Source organism: Acanthaster planci, linkage group LG02, assembly GCF_054643075.1.
Source record: "Acanthaster planci isolate LZ-2023a linkage group LG02, COTS_SCS, whole genome shotgun sequence".
NCBI lineage: Eukaryota > Metazoa > Echinodermata > Asteroidea > Valvatida > Acanthasteridae > Acanthaster > Acanthaster planci.
The window spans coordinates 33,495,229-33,514,520 of NC_141778.1; the positions used below are offsets into that span (position 1 = coordinate 33,495,229).

At 39.5% G+C, this 19,292-nt stretch overlaps 1 protein-coding gene across 19 annotated transcripts in view; it reads right to left on the bottom strand.

Annotated features, from left to right (window-relative positions):
* LOC110988633 (inositol polyphosphate-4-phosphatase type I A-like) overlaps positions 1 to 19,292 on the bottom strand; it is a 69,781-nt gene that overhangs the window by 19,938 nt on the left and 30,551 nt on the right. For 16 of the 19 annotated variants that reach the window (XM_022252353.2, XM_087133252.1, XM_087133255.1 and 13 more), the window contains 5 exons: positions 17,973 to 18,125; positions 6,332 to 6,571; positions 5,498 to 5,733; positions 5,225 to 5,242; positions 2,806 to 2,937 (listed from right to left, as the gene is read on the bottom strand). In XM_022252353.2, coding sequence (XP_022108045.2) covers positions 2,806 to 2,937; positions 5,225 to 5,242; positions 5,498 to 5,733; positions 6,332 to 6,571; positions 17,973 to 18,125 — 779 coding nt within the window. Of the gene's footprint in view, positions 1 to 2,805; positions 2,938 to 5,224; positions 5,243 to 5,497; positions 5,734 to 6,331; positions 6,572 to 11,855; positions 12,109 to 17,972; positions 18,126 to 19,292 lie in introns of those variants that run through there. The other 3 variants (XM_022252362.2, XM_022252359.2, XM_087133258.1) reach the window with 3 other exon arrangements.

Sequence of the window (19,292 nt, forward strand, 5' to 3'; positions counted from 1 at the left end):
ATGCTCCTTTGGTGGAACTGCACCTCCCTAGTTCATGTACGACTTTGAAATGCATGCACTGCATACGCGCTGTTACAAACAAAATGAACACGACCCAACAGCATGGCTCTTTTCAACCAATGAGGGGGTGCTTCTGCTCAAGGCTGATACACCACCTTGGGGCCACTGTTACAAACATGAAAGTAGCATTTTAGTTCCTATCTCATGGGTCATTTTGACAGCCATCTTCAGTTTCTACAATGTGCGTCATCATCTATCACAAATGGAATTCACAAAGAAGCAATTCAGCAGCTTCAAATTTTATAAGTGACAAAAACACTTGGAATAAAATAAAATAAAAAGTGCTTGGATACTCCTTAAAAGCAAACTGGAATAAGAGGCCCAAAAATACAAGGTTTCAAAAACACTCCGCTGCTGACAAACATAAAATGCAATTGCCAGTACTAAGTTGCCATGGTTACAAACAAAATGTACATTTGCATCCAAAAAAAAAATCACAGCACAGTGAAACAGGCATTACTCCAGCATCACTATTTCAAAATCTCAAAGTAGTACCAGTAGTTCTGCTGTTTATTTAAAGAATGAAAGAGATGTTTTCCCTACAAACTACATCATTAAGGAGAAACAATAATTGGTACCGTAATTGTACAACATAAGGCATGAACTGATAAACGCATATTGGCACATATCTAACCAGCCCAAAACAAGCCCTCTAGCTCCTCCAATTTTTTGGTGAAGTGGTTTTTAAATCACTTGCTCACTGTTCAATGGTCCTTTCAGCAAAACTGTAATTTTTGAAAATACCCTTAGGGCCTTACTCTGAGCATCCGAGAAATATTGAATTCAAACAGACATCTGTTTTTTAATTAAACTATTTTCTGGAGCCAATATATTTAAATTTCAACAAATTTTCTTGCCCAATTTTATGTTTAAACCAATATTTTCGTAAAAGACAACTTTTCAATGAGAACCTTTTAGCACTGACACAATGAAATATGCACTAATCCCATACAAGAGGCCTAATGCCCCATCTTGAAGGTGTGACCATAGTGGTCCCAAAAGCACAAATTCTCCTCAAAAGGAAAGAAAATAGAGGGCTTAGATTCACCTCCTGATACTGTATGATTAATTCCTGAAGCGCCAGCGGCATCATTACAGAGGATTTCAAGGGAGCCAGTACCAAAACTGTATAATTAGTGACGCACACATTATTTTTATGAATCTAAAATCCACAGGATAAACCCGGGATTATTAATTTTCAAAGCCTGATGACTAACGAAATCTGTCAATTAAGGAACTCCCCAATGGCATATTAACAACTCCTTTTTTCAGTGCAAGCAGTCACCAAGTTGCCAAAAATAAACAATGCAGTAAATTCCTGAACTAGAAACCAGCTCAACACAAATAGAATGTTTTCCTGTTTGTTTTGGCAATTGTCCAATTGCAGAGTTCACATCAATCTTGAATATCTAAACAGATGCTAAACTGGTTAGAACTGATGACTATCTAGAATGTAATGAAAATTATCTGACCATACACGTATGTATATCTTAATCAAAAACTAACACGGATTTCCTGCTAATCACAGAAAGCAGACCATCAATGACCAAACACCACGAAATATCTGGTTTGAATAAACTCAGCTACTGACAATGGGCATACATTACTGGGTGTGCACTTTACTTTTACTGAAACTCTCATAGAAGTCAGATATCCCAAAGAACCATGACTTCTCTTCAAAATCTTCTGAAACCATTTTTATCAAGGAAAGCCCTACAAACTGCCCTGTTCAACATCAGTATAAGAAAATACCATTAAAACAACCTCTCTGGCAATTATACTCAAAGCTAAGTGTCATTTCATGTAAAAGTCTTTCATTTGTGATTAGATCTGTTCAATAAAAAGTGGTCCTTCCTTTTTAGAAGAGCCATCATATTTTGTGAAGGTTTCAGGTATTAAAACCAAAGCACATATGGATCCGGTGCCCGCCATTTTTGGTACAGTGCCAAGTATCTCAATATCTATCACAGCTGTGGAATTTACGGAATTTCCTGCTAAAATAGTTCATATAAAAACTGCCAAGTGCCAAAAGGTATGCCAAAAACATGTTATCACTGACAGCAATGGGTTTACTCTAGTACTGAATATGAGAAAAAGGTCTGAGACTTACAGCAATCTCCTTGAAGACTAAAATAACAGGGCTGATCCCAACAGTAAACTGTTTTGGTGACTACTGTAATCCACTTTACTCAAGTGCCAAATTATTTTACTGAGTGACATGTCAGACTGTTTTTCAAACAACGAAACCTAATATGGTGAAAAATAAAAAGGTAAATGTTGACTAAACACTGGAGGAACCAGAATTTGCCTTGTCTAACTTCTCTTGAATGACTTGTTACAAAACAAACAGAAAGTTTGTCGAACTACATTTCCAAAATTTCTAGCCCGAATGTTGTAAAGCAGAAGACGCTGAAATTGCTGTAAATGTTTTAAAGGCTTGGTTACACTGGAATTTATTTTTAGAAAATCAAGTCATGTGTTGCATTTGTTGATTCTTCATAAGTTCTCTTATATTGTATTCATGCACAATGCTTCCAATTTGACAAGCTTACAATACAAAAGGAGATACCAACTCTTTTAAAAACTAAAAAGTGAAGATTAAGAATGTAGGGCTATTTACCAACTCACGGTCATAATTTTAGCCAGTGAGAATGAGTGGTTAGGTGATGGGTGCATGTACATACATGTCTAGGCATCAGGTTTACATGTAGAATGATTCCACCAATGTCTGAGGACATGACTTACTTCCCACAGCAGAACAGTGATCTTGCCTCCTATGGGCGTACCATCAGCACCGATGATGTCACGGACCAGCTTGTTATCGGGGGAGGTCACAATGTCACGGAATGAGCAGATGACCTGGCCAATGGGTGACACCTGAATGACCATGAATGAATGGACTTTATTCCAAAAAATTGAAATGCTATTCTGATTAACTAAATGTACTGATTATGATTGACAAATAATTGAGGAAAACATAAATGAGTTATGAACAACAATAACATGAATGTGCAATTCACAGTGTTCAAGGTGAACTAACTTATTTATAAATACTTCCAACAGTCTCCCTAGGCAATAACATTCAATTTGACAGTGTATTAATATTTGATAACGCCCACTGAAAAGTGATAATGCCCGCTGCATAAATCACACGCTGACACAAGGATACGAGACAGTTTAATCGGGCCTGATTAGTCAGGAGTGTGTGAGCACGCAATGCGTCACACACGCACCAAGTTCATTGAAGGGGACAACTTGCAACTTCTATTGGACAACTTGCACAAGGAATATACCATAAAATGGACAGGGGTGTTCAGGAAAAGGAAAGTAAAATTCTAGAACAAAATTGTTGGAAATCCATCATACAAGGACTTCTTCTGACTCTCTGAATAAAAATGGTATTTATGAATTGAAATAAATACACATGTGTGCTGGGCTGGACTTAAATGTAAGTTTAAGACCCGCCAAGCACCTATTTATTCCCTTTTTCAATACTCTTGCAAACATGCTTGAGGGCGAAATGTGGTCTATTGGAGTGAGTGACAGGAGAACATTTTGATGGCTGACCAAGGGATGTAATGAATGCTGATTGAATGAGAAGAAAACCTTGGCATATCAGTTACCAATATTTACCTATTCTCCTGTTACAAAATGTAGCAAATTCACACTACAACTGTTGAAATTTGTAGTGCGACATTAACCACTTCCTGCCAGGTGGATTTTTCATTTTACACCCACAAAATTACTGTCTGGTGGCTACTCTAGTCTGACAGGCAACCTCCACTGATACCCAAGTATTGCAGCCGGGCCTGCAGCCCAGTAAAGAGAACTCACATTGTGCATGTTGCGTAATTTCCTTTGTTCCAGAAACTGGCCCAGTGCGTTGCTGAATGGCAGTGGAGTCTTTTCAAATTCGGCCAGATTAGCATGCAGTGGTACTGTATCACTTATTGCTGGAGCACTTTTGTCTCCGCTGATAATCCATGGGCGTTGAATGCCGCCAATAGTAGTATACTGTTTCAAAACTAATGCCGACTGAAAAATGTTGGCAATTCCCAGCAGAAGGTCTTTTTTCCGAGTACAGTCTTTTGTTACAAGGCTTAACTCCTCTGTCCGATTTCTGGCAGCCTGGCTATGAGTACAAACCCAAGGTACCCGGTACTGGGAACCCCAGAAGCAAGGGGTTAAGCACAAACTTAGTCCCATCCCTCACCCCTGCCACTGCCAGCAACCAACTAGATACCTTTTCATGTTACATAACTACATTTAGTTAGATATGAACATGGAAATATAAAAAAGGGCATTTTGTCATTTGAAATTTACTGCATAGTAGCTTACGTGGCCACGTAGTTTATGTGTGGGGTCTAGTTTCAACTGATTTTCAACAAGCTAGGTTTTGGCTTTTTGTGTCTAAAAAATGTACTTTTCCCTTAAATAGCTGTTTCTAAGGTACTACAAAGAACTGTAAAATCTAAATACAAAATGAAACATCGCAAAAAATGCATGTAGAGTTTTCTTTCTTAGATAACAAAATGAGATGACAGACATGGTGTGACAAATAACAGTTTTTTGTTTGGAACATTTAGATCACAGTTAAGCCATGTAAAATACAGTTCTCTTTCTACATGAGATGTATTTGTTTTAATTGTAAGCACAACAACCAATAATCAAATACTGAGCTTGTTGACAAAATTTGACATGGTTTGATTGAATGTCTTGAAATGTCATGAAGCATGAGAAAATACATGAATAATTCTCAAATTATGCAGATCTAATGTAAAGTGATCCCTTTGCAATGTGAGCGAACAGCACACTGCAAACATACAGAGGATATCAAGATTCAAGCAACTAATGCACACGAAAACAGCTATTCACTTGACATCGTTCTGAGTTGTCCTACGCTACTATCAATACATGCACGTAACATGCAGGTTTCAGACTAGTACATAGCTACATGTATGCTGAGCTAAATTGAGATTACAAGTTTGGAAAGCGAAAGTCTATCCCTGTTGGAGTTAGACTTTCTTTGTAGATGAGATATGGGGTGATGAGCGATCTGCATAAAATGATGCGATGAACTGTGACATGTTTTCAATGTCATGGAAAATTGGATAGATTGGATGAGAACACTCACGACTAAAACTTTGACTGTGGGTAAATTTACCTTGAATATTCTTCTTTCCTGTTTAAACACAATCACACAAATGTAAATGACTTCATATATTGAAATTATTTTATTATTAGATCTAATATTTGAGGTTGTAAAATAGTGTTGTTAACGGCAAAAATTTTTCCCAATGAAACAAAAACTGTACAAATATAACAGCATTGGAACACAGAGAGGACAAATATTTTCCAAAAACTGAAAAAACTGTATGTTCACAAAAAATAACTCTTCAAAACTGTAACGGCTACAACAATTCCTAATGTTATTTACCGTATGCATGTTCCTGTCCTGGACTTCATACACGTTGGCCCGTAACCGAGTGATAACAGATATGTTCCTGGTGGTCTCAAAGGAGATGGTGGTCAGAAAGAAAGGGCTGCAGCTCCGACTGATGATCTCTGTCTGGCCACTCTTGGACCACCGAGTGTCTGGTGGTGTGACGCAGCTGACCGACACAAAGGTGCTGGGTGCTTCACCAAAGCTGTTCTTGGGCAAGTCCGTGCAGGCTGAAGGATTGGGTTGGGGGGGAAAGCATAACAATTATGTAATTTGTACATTAGAAAACACAAACAAGAGAATGCTTCCTAGATAAATCCTATAGAGAGCAGCACTGTTATGAAGAAAGCCAAAGATGGTAACCTTGTGTCTTGGCCACCATGTTATGATTATCATAAGATGTATGCATTTTCCTGATTTATATTTCACATTTACCGACGACATGAATTTGGCTTACTTTTAATTTTATCTGAAACATTCGATTTCAGGAACTACAAAGTACAGCCCTAAGTCGACTGTAAGTCACAGAGTTTTGATCCCCTTGAAAAGAAGGCCTCTGTGCAGTATCTTGAGTGAAGAGGACTTTGACGTCAAGTCTACTCTAAGGGACAGTCACAAGATGACAAATAGCAGCTTCCCTTCATTTCATAATTTGATTTGATTTTATGATCTGATTTCCTTCATGAGAAACCTCATCACTTTAGGATCTGTTCATCATGCCCCTCTCCCCTTTCCCTTTAAAATATCTTTGTAGTATTTGTTATTTTCTGTGTTTGTTTTGGCTTTAGGTTTGTAACTGGAAAAATTTTTTAAGGTTCGTGTACTCACATACAGACATCTCCAAGATGGGCTCAGACACAGAGTCGCCGGGGTCTGTTTGACCCATGACCCCATGTCTTTCCTCATCGATGGGATCCTGACCCGTCCTGGCCATCAGCTGCAGGCGCAGGCTCTGTAGCTGGGAGCGAAGGTTCTCGTAGCTGGCCGACTGCAAGAGCGCCACCCACTCGTCACGCAGCTCAGCCGAGTGTGCGGCAAAGAACTGGTTGTGTTCTTCTCCTATGTACTCTGCATGAGAAGAGAGAGTGAAAATTCAATGCTATTTGTACAAGGCACACTGACACCAGCCTTCTAAGATTTAAGCTACTAACAGAGCTGTTGTCATAGTCATACAAAGGTTCACGTGCATTTATTAACTACCTTCTCTGCCAATGCTACATGGAGGCTCTTGCACTTGTCACAATGCATGGGCGCCAAGCCTTAAGGCCGTGACCTAATGGACTTTCCTAGGTATGGTTATATCTACTGTGAGTACATCAGCTCTGTGTATTCGGAATGGGTGCAGACCAACACCTAGCTGTAGTCAGCTGATTCAGAACCAGTCTCTGAAAGCAGGCATGAGTATGGTGTCACTGCAGTAATGGCATCTCCTAGATTGGTCTTTATCATGAAATTGTGGCTCAGTGGTCGAACTCATTTCGCTCCATTCAAACTACTCTTCAAGCATGATTGGAGAGTTCCCTCCACTGTCACTGCATCAAAACAGCCCCATAAAATGTACCTGTGCCATGGCTTTTATGGAAAGTGAGTCAAAATTTGAAGTTGACCAGACAAAAAGTTACCTTGCACACTTCTCCCTGTTAAAACAAAGAGAAATGTCCGCAGAAACCACAGAAGATGACCTCAAATGTTCACTGAAATGTCCATGTACCAGTATATCACAATCAGTCCTTCAGGAAACCTTAGACTGAATGGCACTGAAATTCCCACCCCCCTGGCCAAGTCGTGCTCCTTTCCTGGTTTACTCTGACATTTATTTGAGCAATGAAACTTGCCATGCATGGCTGACCACTTGTGCAAAATGAAATTTTCTTGAAGTGACAGATAAACACTTGTACAAAAGGCATTCATGAACACAGATAAAAATACATCATTAGAAGAAACTTTCTGAATAGTTTGTTCTGTTAGTACTGTTTAGTAGGGAAACTTGTTCTTTCTGCTTAAGAATTGTTCACTCTGCTTTCAAAGAAGGAAAAAACATTATTGTAAATTTTAAGTTCAAAAATAGACCTCAAAAAGCTAAAAATGCTGAAATCAGAATGATTGTGTTGTATTGTTGTAATTTCAAAGGTCATCTAATACTTTAAACTGTGGGGTACAGGCATTCCCTTTAGCATGAATAATTATGTACACACAGTGTGTGTACACTACATGTTTCCTGGTTATTGGGACAACATGTGTTGAAACAAACATTTTGTCCCTGCAAGTACAATGTAGGTCTCAACTTTCCTAACCAAAATAAAAACTGTTCCCACAATGAAGGTCCACCCACACATTTACAATTACGCCTACCTAGAGTGGGTATTCTGTAGTTAAGAAAACTCGGTTTAAACTCTCATTTTTCTTGCCCTTTGAACACTCTTTTAAGCTGACTTTGTTTTTAATGGTATCCTCCATTGTTCCTCTTCCTGTGGCTACAAACAACCCTAACCCAAAATGCATCTACAGCTGTTTTCCTAGAAAGGGGGATAACCTTGTGTGGACCTGGCTTGGTCCACACAAGGCTTACACAACCTGCATTACACAGACCTTTTTTGTTCTCAGGTCCACACTATGTAAGGTTGGTACATGGAGTACAAGAGGTACAAGCTTCAGTAAACAGCATTTCCATGGCAAGGTGATAATTTTAGGAGGTGAAAAGCAACAGAAGGTAAAAGTAGGACTGGGTAAGACCTGTCAACACTGCCAATTTGAAGTCAAGACCGTCCCCTTGGAGTTCCCCGTTTGGGACTCAGAGCACGCCCACTCCTGGAGCTGTTTAAAATAATGGTTCTCAGGACTTAATTGCAACAGACACAGCGGGATGGGGCCACAGGAAAGGTTCCATCCCTTACCTCTGAACTGGGCCGGGGTAACCTGGATTCTAGGCTCTAGAAACGCAGACCATAGAATATCTGAACAACCTGGCTACAGAATATGGTTTGTTGTTTGAGGAAATGAACAAATCACAACACAGAGATAATGTTTAATCAAGCATATTGTTGTGGTTGTTTACCACACATGTACATGCATGTATGCAATAACCTACTGGAGATTAAAACAATGAGTCAGTTCGATATCCCATTCATAAGTGACTTTGTCACAAAGGCGAACGCGCCACGATTAGCAGGCTCTCATTGGACAATCGTTGAAGTTGCACGTTAACTTCTGGTTCCATGATTCCATGTAAACGGAGATCAATGCAGGTAACCCTATGCGCGGTGCACGTGTGCAGTGGGCATGGTTTAAACTGAAGTGACGTCACATTTACGAACCGGATTTCAAATATCAAAGTCTTTTGGAACAAAGCGTGCATATTAGTCGGAATATGGTTGCGCTGATAAGACAGACTATGACATGTGTGCGTAGCTGTTCACGAATAGCTTCATAGTCGACATGCTTAATGGGATATTGAACTGGCTCATTATCACCCAATGTAACGCATTGTGACCACACATGTTCATGTGCAACATGTGACCACACATGCCTAATCCATGTTGTGCAGACAGGGTGCATAAATGGGCAATTTGGAATGATGACTACATTGCATGAACGATTCATGGTTTTGACCATCTGGTCAACCACTTGGAACCAGACCTAGGGCGTGGATGCACCATTGGTTATCAATTTTCAGTGTAGAGGGAACCATTCACATGAAAGTAAACTGTATGAACTGTCACTGACCATGAACACAGCAAGAGTTGCAGCTACCGTAACAGTGAGATAGGAATTTTACAAAAAGTCCAACTGGGGCCATTAGGGTGTGGTTGCACTGCATACAAGCATTGTCAAAAAGCAATCAAACTTTAGTTTGCACCTGAACTTGCCCAAGTATCAGCATTTTAGATCCAGCATGTGTCCAATGTACCTGTACAGGTGTACATGTAATTCCCAGGGTACTTTCATTTGAAACTTCCCCAATCCTTTGAAGTCCATCACTGTACAGGAAACCTTTGTAATTAGACCTTCCTGAAGCATCAAGTCCCACTTAAAAGCTACAATGACTAGGTTTTTCGAACTTTTCCCAATCCTTCAAAATTTTCTCACAGAGAATTTTGATCTAGAAAAGTAAAGGTTAGGTTTTGCCAGTCCTGCAACATACCAGAATTGTCAAACTTGATGACCTCATTCATGTGGAAAGCCACAAATGAAGTGAAAAAAGAAACCAGGAAAAATCACTCTGACAAAACCTCAAAAATGCTTACGTGTATACTGAAGAACAATGCAGTATGGAGCATGTCAATTTTTCACATCCATGAAAATCTGGAGAAGTCACAATGTTTCCCACATTCATATGTGACAAGTATTTTAATCCAAGCGCTGATACCGTTATGTTCACATATCGCAAACAATACTGCAAAGAGAACTGAAGTATGAACATGACTGATCATATACTGTACATATTCATAAGGCTGCACGTCTGTAAATGGTACCTTGTGAATGTGTATTCTATTGTGAATTGGAATTGAAAGTGAGATTGGTAATGGCAATCACACCATCTTATCTGCGTTCCTAAGAAAGGTATGCAACATTATCAAGTAGCCAGGTTAAAGGGGCTCTGTCGCTAACCAACTGGAATAACTAGTATTCAACTTTCTGTTGAAAGTGCCCCTGGAAAGACATTATGTGCGCAACAAATATAGGATAAGATTAATCACAGAATTGCGACAGTGAATGTACATGTGCGTCAGTGTAGGGGCAAAAAACCCTTTACTGAAATTAACATCTTCCTGGCGCAAAGTACATGTACATTTTGAAATAGTTTGCGGTAGCTGCTGCTACATCTACGGCCGACCCAAGCAAGCTCAGTGGTTGAGTGGTTCAGACGTCTGCATCAGTAAGCAGGAGGTTGTGAGTTCGAGTCTCACCTGAGTAAGCTTGTTTGGAATTTTTTTTGTAAGCTCTTGGACAAGTGTTATGAATATACAGTGTTATGAATATACAGTGTTATGAATATACAGTGTTATGAATATACAGTGTTATGAATATACAGTGTTATGAATATACATCAGAGTAAGGGCAAAAAAACGTTATTGAAATTAATCACAAAGCAAATGAAGCAATTTTTTGTGGCTGTGCTGGCTTTGAGTCTCAAATTTGTTACAAGAGACTGAACTACATGTAAATCATTCAAAATCAAGCAAAATTGCTCATATGACATAAATGTACATGTATCCTCCAATTTATTCCATTAGTTTCTGGCAAATTACTTTAAAAGTCAGTTTAAATTAAATTTTTAGAATCTAGCTCACAGTTTTATGGGTGTTGATGAGGTGGACGTAACATTTGACGTTGTGGATGTCGCTCTTGTTCACAAATGATTACAAAATTGAAGACTACATTTCAGTAATGTCAATTTTCCACCACAAAACGTAAGGTGTACCACTTAAAACATTTCATGATGCATGCCCACAGACAGGTTTGTCAGATGAACTTGTTTTTACGTTGAAGATAACCATCTGTGGTTGCTACATGTAACAAATTAAGGCCAGGACAACTGGTTGCTCATTTGTTTCCTTCTTTATTCCCAGTCTGTTTTTTTAAATCACAAGGAAAGCAGAGAAAAGTTGCTGTGGTGAACTGGGCAAAAACTTTACATCAATCAACAGAAACCATCAGAAAACAGGTGTGTTAAAGGTAATGATCACTGTAATCATGATAAATACAAGTGAAAGTGGTAATCTGCAATTGTCCTTTCACTGCCCCAAAAAACAAAACCAAGTATTATTTTAGAAATGTGAAAGTTAACACTGACATCCCATGCAGCTGGTGCAAGGATGCAGCAGGACAGCATATTTGTTTGTTTTTTCATCAAGTGTGAGAGTGACAACTGAACGGCGCCGCATCTGTGACATCACAAGTTGTACTTTGCTTTCACATTCACAGGAACCAACCAAGGCTCTACCCTCCATGCCATCTGTTGGCAAAAGGTTAGCCCCCCAAAAACTGGAAGTACGGTAGATTTAATGGAAACCCCCGAGATTCAAAGAGACAAATCATTACTGAAAACTTTCTATTGTAACTGTTCTCCCCTGGTGATGGGCCAAGTGATTAGCGCTTGTGATTCCAATCACAGGACTTGAGGTTCAAATCCAACAGCTGGATACATGATGTAATCATGGCTTAGTAACATCAACCCATACATGTACTTGTCTCTCTCCAAAATACCTTAGACCACTAAATCCCAATATATCCTAGACACTGCTACACACACACCAGGATGTTTGGTCATCCTAAAAGTCTACCAATTGTTACATTCTGTATAATTAAATACTCACCTGAGTCAAACTCAACAATCAAGAAAATCACTCACCTGTGCTCTTTATGTGACACAATCCTTTTATCTTTACACCAAAGGCAGTGTGTCTGCTAATGAACCAGTGTCAGATTTAGTTTTCTCTCATGCATGTGTGTACACATGATCCGCAACAACAATGTAACACTTGTAAATCTGTAATAGCATGCTGTATACATGTACATGTGTGTGTATTCACATCAAAAGTGGGAGATAACATTGCGATATACACAGGATGTTCCCCTCAGCAACTGTTGGGCAATCTGCTGGTCTGTTGAGCAGTTCTTCTCTTTTCACATAACACTACATTGCAGATTTCCCTTTCCTGTTGACCTTTCACCCTCGGAGCTTAACTTGCACTTGATAAACACCAAAGCAAAATTGTGCACATGACTGTTACCCTTGACATGCCTTTCTGTGTTAGGGTAATAATGAAAAAATGGAAAAGTTATTTCTGCCATACTTTTAATACTTAAATGTATAAATTTGGAGTTATGGCATTTTCTTATCACAATGTCATCTATGTTGTCCGCCTCAAGCAGAAGCCTCCCCCTCATCAGTTGAAAAGAGCCATATTGGGGGGAAGCATTCATTTTGTGGGTAGCAATGCGACCACAATGCGTGCACTGCACTGTCATATGTGAACCAGTGAAGTGTAGTTCCGATTAAAGCAGGCTCCATTGCTAAGAAAACTTGATCCTCTCCTCTCTTGGTCCAGATCAAGTTTCAAAGAGTTGAACAGATTTTCTAACATTTTGGAACCAGACTGTGAGCTTTGCTTGAATGTAATTTCCCACATATTTGCCATTTCCTCTTTTCAAATAGTAATCTGTTTAAGAACCAAATACTCTGCAGTACTACATACATTAATGTTACCTTTCATGAAATGATGAATGAGAAGGCTACGGCTGGGGCTGCATATACTTGATCACCCTCGACTTGGTGGATTTAGTCTTAAAAATCATATGGTTAATCCTGATGATTACAAGATATTACAAGGAACCTTCCAAGCAATGGACAGATATATGGTGCCTTGTGGAGACCCAGGGGAATGGGATGCATAGGTCTTCACAAGGAAGGTAAATAGGTCTCCACGAGGATTTCATGAAACTCATATTTGAAAATCGTTCAAAAGGGAGAAAAGTTTAATGAGTAAAAAATCTGTAGCAAATTGAAGTGTTATATAAAGGACATTTGGTGAAAACTTCAGCCCAGGATGGTGATTCACATTGAAATGGGGACATTTTGAAAACATTGTTTCACACATGAGTACATGAAAACATAGCCATGTCTCCACAAGGATACAGATTTCGGTATGAGTGTACGCTTGTTTGTGTGAGAGCCTCTATTTATAAATACATGAATGTACATGTATCAAGGAAAACCTAGTATCTAAGGAGCACGTAGGTCTGGCCAACTATAACCTTATCCAGGGTAAGATATTTTCTCCAAAAAAATCTTACTTGGCTAATCTGAATGTACATATATGTCTGTGATGATCCAATGTCTTGAGACTACATATATGTAATCCCCATAATTGAAACCCTGTGTTCAGGCCTGATAAAAGAGACCAACCTACGGTATGTACATGTCTTTCCAATCAAACCGGTACATGTAAAATGCAGCCCTCAAGACCATGTCAAGAGGGATGGCAGACCAGTGTGTTTATTTTAATGTGGAACTAAGTTGTTTCATTATAACAAGAACATTGTATGAAGCCACCATTTACATATTATGAATGCAGACCCAACTCTGAACTTCAATTTCTGGGGTATTCATTATCAGTAAAGTACGATTTCCTTTGATACTGTGGTTTAATTTCCGACACATCCTGTGCAACGTCAGATTTGTACCAATCAAAACAAGAGCTGGTGCTGGATGGGCGTTGGCCAATTCAAATAAGGAAACCCCATAAAAAATGTGATGTCAGCTAATCCCCTGTACACGGCATGTCATGCCAGATGGCACAAATTGTCTGCACAAAAAGTCTGCTGACTTGAACCATCTTAAGTCTTTCTTCTTTTTCGTTTCTCTTTCTCCCTTGTTCTTTATTGTTTTGGTAGGCAAGCTAATTTTAGATGCCCCACTTGAGGTTGCATCAGGTCCAGGCAGTTTGCTCAAATTCTGGGAACCCAGGAAATACTGCATGCTTAGATCTGTTGACACCAGGCCAAACAGGAGGGATACACAGGTTGTGAAGCAAAAAAACAGACCAGCAAAGTTCATACACATCCAAGTTCAAGCAATCCTGATTTATGACCTTTGCTGTTCTCAAATCAGTTTGCTGTGGGTGTTAGTGTAAAGGCCACAAGGCAGAGAATGAAACACCACGAGAAACATGAAGTTTAAGATCATTGCTTAAAGGCAAGAGAATTCCATCAGTTGATATCAGTGGTTTGCAAAATGATGTAGATTCGTGGAGAGTTTGGAACCCATTTGCTTCATAAAAATTCTCCAAGGAACAAGGAAGTGATCGATGTCTCCAGCAAACCCCCTAAATGGCTTCCCTTCAACCAGAAAAGAAATTATGCTGTTTAAAGAAGAAGGAAATTGCACGGATCAAATGGCACAAGTAACATCAGGAGAGGTGATTCTCCTGTGAAAACTTGAAAGGGCAAAGAGAGACATTTCTGTAATTTTACAAGTTGTTTAAATTTTCCAGACATTTGGAAATTGCTGATGTGTGAATATCTGTACTGTAATTTCAATATTTCCTCGTTCTCTTTCCTCTAACTCAGCCAATCAACTAGGGCAAAGTTGGCGAGTGTATTAACCTCTTAGGTGCCAGGTGTAACATGCATTTTGCAGAGTGATGTCAACCTAACACAAACTGAGAGCAACCAACAAGTGTCGGGCTAATGTCAGAAAAGCATTTCTTGGAGAAGAGAAAGTTAGAGAATTGGATGATAACGTCAAAGGTACACTGACCAGAGAATTGGATGATAACCTCAAAGGTACACTGACCTAGGAAATTCCTAATCCCCTCCCAAGTTGAAGAGTATCCAAGACCAGGAAAAGAACGGCAACCAGTTGCACAGCTACTGACTGTTTTCTGTATGGGAGCTTCTTATATCAATTCCTTTTTTTTCAACAATCCAGTCTTTAGTACAAGTTAGCCTTTGACTGAAAAGTTTCTTGGCAAATCCACAGCCTTTTGATTTTTTGAGATTCTGATACATAGATAACACAGAATGGTATGCAAACTGTTCATGTGAATGGAAGATTCTGCATCCCTTTCGTGCATGCCTACTGAGGGCGCTGCAAAGTCTACCCATGGGTCACATTAGGGCTATGACTGGAATACCAAGTCTCTCCATGGCAGCCATTTGAAAGTGGCTTCAACCATTTTCCATTGACACAGGTGTTATTGCTACATGTAGCCACAGCCATGCTCGGCCAATTGGCTGAAGAAAAGCACCCATGGAATACACTGAATGACCGTGTACAAACTCACATGAACGGTGTACAGCACTAGACTTCAGTCAGTGTGCAAGTGAGAGTCTGGAGGTACATGTACATGTATGAACCTGGCAATGTTTGATTGCTGAATTTTCTCACTAAAGGGCCTTAACATGCATAAATGCCCAAGTTTTTGGAAATGCTGGGCAACATTGAAACTGATCTCTTTTTTCAGAAATGTTTTCCTTTTTTGTGGTGGGGTGCTGTGAGTAGTTTTCAATTCTATTTCAAGTCCTGCATGAGTTACATCTGTCACTTGACTGAAAGTCTATTAGTGTTCCAAATTTAAAGCCAAGCAGGCCATGGGACGAGCCCCTGGTGACCTGACGGATGTACATTCAGAACTACTCATGCCCTCACTCCCATCCCCCAAAAATCAACCACACCCCTACCCAAAGAGACTGGTTCTACCCCTCCCTGGCCCCCTGAAATAAATTAACTGATAAAAAAACATGTACCACCTCAAGAAAAATGTACCCCATACATGTAAATTATCCATGTTACTTAACAAGAAACATGCAACTTGATCATGAATTACAGAAACTCATTTGATATGCTTCTTTTGACTTGTTTTCCAAAATATCTAGAAATTACTATGGCTAATTCCATGAAGAGATGGACAAAGTTTAAAATGGAAATTGAACACATCTTGAGAAATGCTGGTACAAGCATCACAACCACAAATAAGGTATCAAATTAAACAAAACAAGAAGATGCTTCACGTTATCGGTGTGCTTATGAGATGGTATTCATTTAAGCATGTTTTGGGGGCTAAAATCATGGTTCTAAGTACCCATTTTGCCACCTTGTTTTAATTAACAAGGTGCAATTTTTTAACATTAGGTCAAAGAAAAATGTTTTTATTCGGTGCCAAAAGAACCATTTTGTTTGATTGTTAGTTCTTCCGTGTTTCAACTTGTGCCAAAGATGGGTGGACACATTTTAACGTAACTAACATTACTAACCAAGATCACTGGGCATGCTTTAACTGATTAGAGAAATTGAGAAATGATACACATCAAAACATATGTGACATTGTGAGTCAGTAGGCAAGTACAGAAATGATGTCAGTTTACTCAACAGTAACCCACATGAGGAAACTTTCTTTGCACAGGCTTTTTTATCCTTGTCCATTTTTTGTAGTGTGACTAACCAAGATACGTTTCTAACTACAGGTCAGAAATCAAGTTTCAGTGAATTTGCTTATGGCTAGATAGCAGGTCTTAATAAGATGTGTAGATACTGATAGCACTGATTTGGTGAAACTCATCCTTACAAATGTTGATACAGGAGCCCCAAGAACAATGCAACAAGAAAATGTTATGAAGCTAACCACAGAAATGCCCATTCAGTGACTTCACTGTCCAGTGGCACTCTGCACACACAGCCCGTAAAGTATCAAAGACCAAAAGGTACAAAAAATAACACCACAAGTGGACTCGTTGCTAAGACCTACGTGGATCTGTGCGTGGGCAGACTGACACTGAGTTTAACCAATTCCCACTTATCACTAATGTACATTGATTTTTTGTGCATTTGGCGTACACAGCAAACATGTATTTGAACTCCTTATTAAACTACACACAAGATCGCATTTGTGATTGGGAATTTCTTGTCAAGGATTTTTTCAAAGCCAGACATTGAAGTAATAATTTTGACATTATGCAACTTGTTGACTTACTCACTGCATTATTCCCATGATACTCTGAGACAATATAAGGAAGCCTTGATAACCTTGGTTTAAACAACACATCATACTTCAAGTTGCTTTCAAATTACATCAACATGCAAAAAATTATCTTCTGGGTCACTGTGTCTGATCTGGCTTAAATCTTTTTCAGCAAAAGCACCCCTTAGCCGAGTCAAAACAGTCAGAGCAGGGCCTATCAGGGTACAGTTTGATAACTTTTTGTATATCGCCTTGTGCGCTCATCAAATTTGCGAGCTTGAAACGAGCCTAATCCTCAGCATTACAGAATGCGAGCCTACTTCCTGGACAGGCCTAAGCTCTCCCAACAGTCTTCAAATCATCTGTGCCTAGTGCTTGCCAGCAATGACTGATTGCATGAATCGGTCAGATCAGTGTAAGATCCTCGTCCCCAATTACTGCCTTATTCTCTTTTCACTTGTTTGTGCCCAAAAAAGGCTTGTGCCCCTTCTTGAAAAGAAATGCTTTAATGATCAGTGTATCAGAAAATCTGTTTCTTGGTGATACAGGAAAAAGGCAAGTGAGATAAGAGAATGCTGACAAGTTAGATTTTTGCAAACTCACCATGTTGAACAACACTGATGTTAGTGACCTCAGATTTTGGGATATGATCTTTTCCCAAAGCTAGCAGAAACACAGGCTACACCAGTGATGTAAATGTATAATGTATGTGCACATAATGCAGGGTATCTGCTGGTAGAGGGGGGCCATAATTTCTTTATGAAATGCGGGAAGATTTTTCTCCACTTGGTAGCATTTGCATCTGTTGACAATGATCAATTCGACTGGAGTTGGATTTGAACCTCTGACCTAAGGAATGTTATACTGGTGCTCTGGCAGCTGGATCATCAAGCCTTCAGTTGGTGGTTTACATGGCTTTAGTTGCAAGCAACTGTGTAACAACACCAGAAGGTCAAAGTTGTAGGCACAAAAATATTGCCTGATGTAAACAAGACTGAGAGACTTACCCACACAGAAAGCGAAGGACTGAATCTCGCCATATTCCTCCTTTATGAAGCACTGCTCCAGGACCACAACCCCCTGGGGCTCTGATAAGAGGTCGCGACCTTTGAAGTAGAAAAGGAGGTTCCCCCTCAGACGACACCATCTTTCACTGTAAACTGAATTGGGACAGAAATAAAAACTAATAAAAACACCAGCCATAAACAGTCTGTCCACTGTGTGGTAAGTTTCAAGTCAAGTGACAAACTAAGTTAATTTCTCATCTACACGTCTTTCCTTTTTCCCATTGGCATTGATTGTTTCATGTTCTTTCATTGGTAATAGATCGTGACTTTGGTTCTTGCAAAATCAGTTGTACATGTGGGCACATCCTAATGGACAGGGTGACAGTGCCTTCAGACACAAAGTATCGGCAAGAGTTAATAGAAAATCCATCCATCATCTTTCCAAAAAATCTGTCATTTTCAATAGGTCTTCCTCCTCCAAATCCTCACAAATCTTGGACAGGATTTTTTTTTTATGGCCTTGTATACCTATTCACATTTTAAAAATCTTCACTGACACGTCCTTGTGTTTCAGTGGAATCAGTGGTCTTGCTCATATTACATAGTATCCCACTGAGACTGATACAGTGACTTAATTTATAGTGTGGGTACAAAAGAACGAACATGTTTAAGCATTTACTGTTTTTAGAGAATATAAAATAGCCAGAGACATGGTATTGCTATTCTAGATTGCAGACTCAGAGTTGTTTCTAGTATTCTGTCAACTGCATGGGCCTAGCACCGGACTAGATAGGTAGCCAGAGGTATTTGAATGTCTACAATAACACGCCTTGCCCTGAATGGTTCACATATACTATTTCTGCATGCAAACAAACAGGTGTTCAGTGCTCAACACAACAACATGCACATACAAGTATCATTTGTGGGCCAATCAGGGATATGAAATCTGCATACACTTTTGGACATCATGGGATGATAAGCATGTTGTGTTCATTCCAGGCGCTCGTTGTTGTACCGTGGCCTCCACATTCGATGATCCCTACAAAAGAATTCCTCTGACACGCACGTCTCGCCCACAGGAAATTTGCACTCACATAGGGAAGGAAAAGTCAGCATGGATTCTGGATACCCACTATTTATAGGCAGCTATCCTATAAAAAGGCATGAAACTAATCTCTCTAGGGGATTCCCCGCTTTTTTTCTGACTAGGATGTGCCTTCAAAACAACAAAAAAGAAAATGTGGAGTAATGTGCTAGATAACAGGCATGCGTGGTATGTATGCAACATGACTGCTGGTATGGCCCAAGTTCCAAATTAGA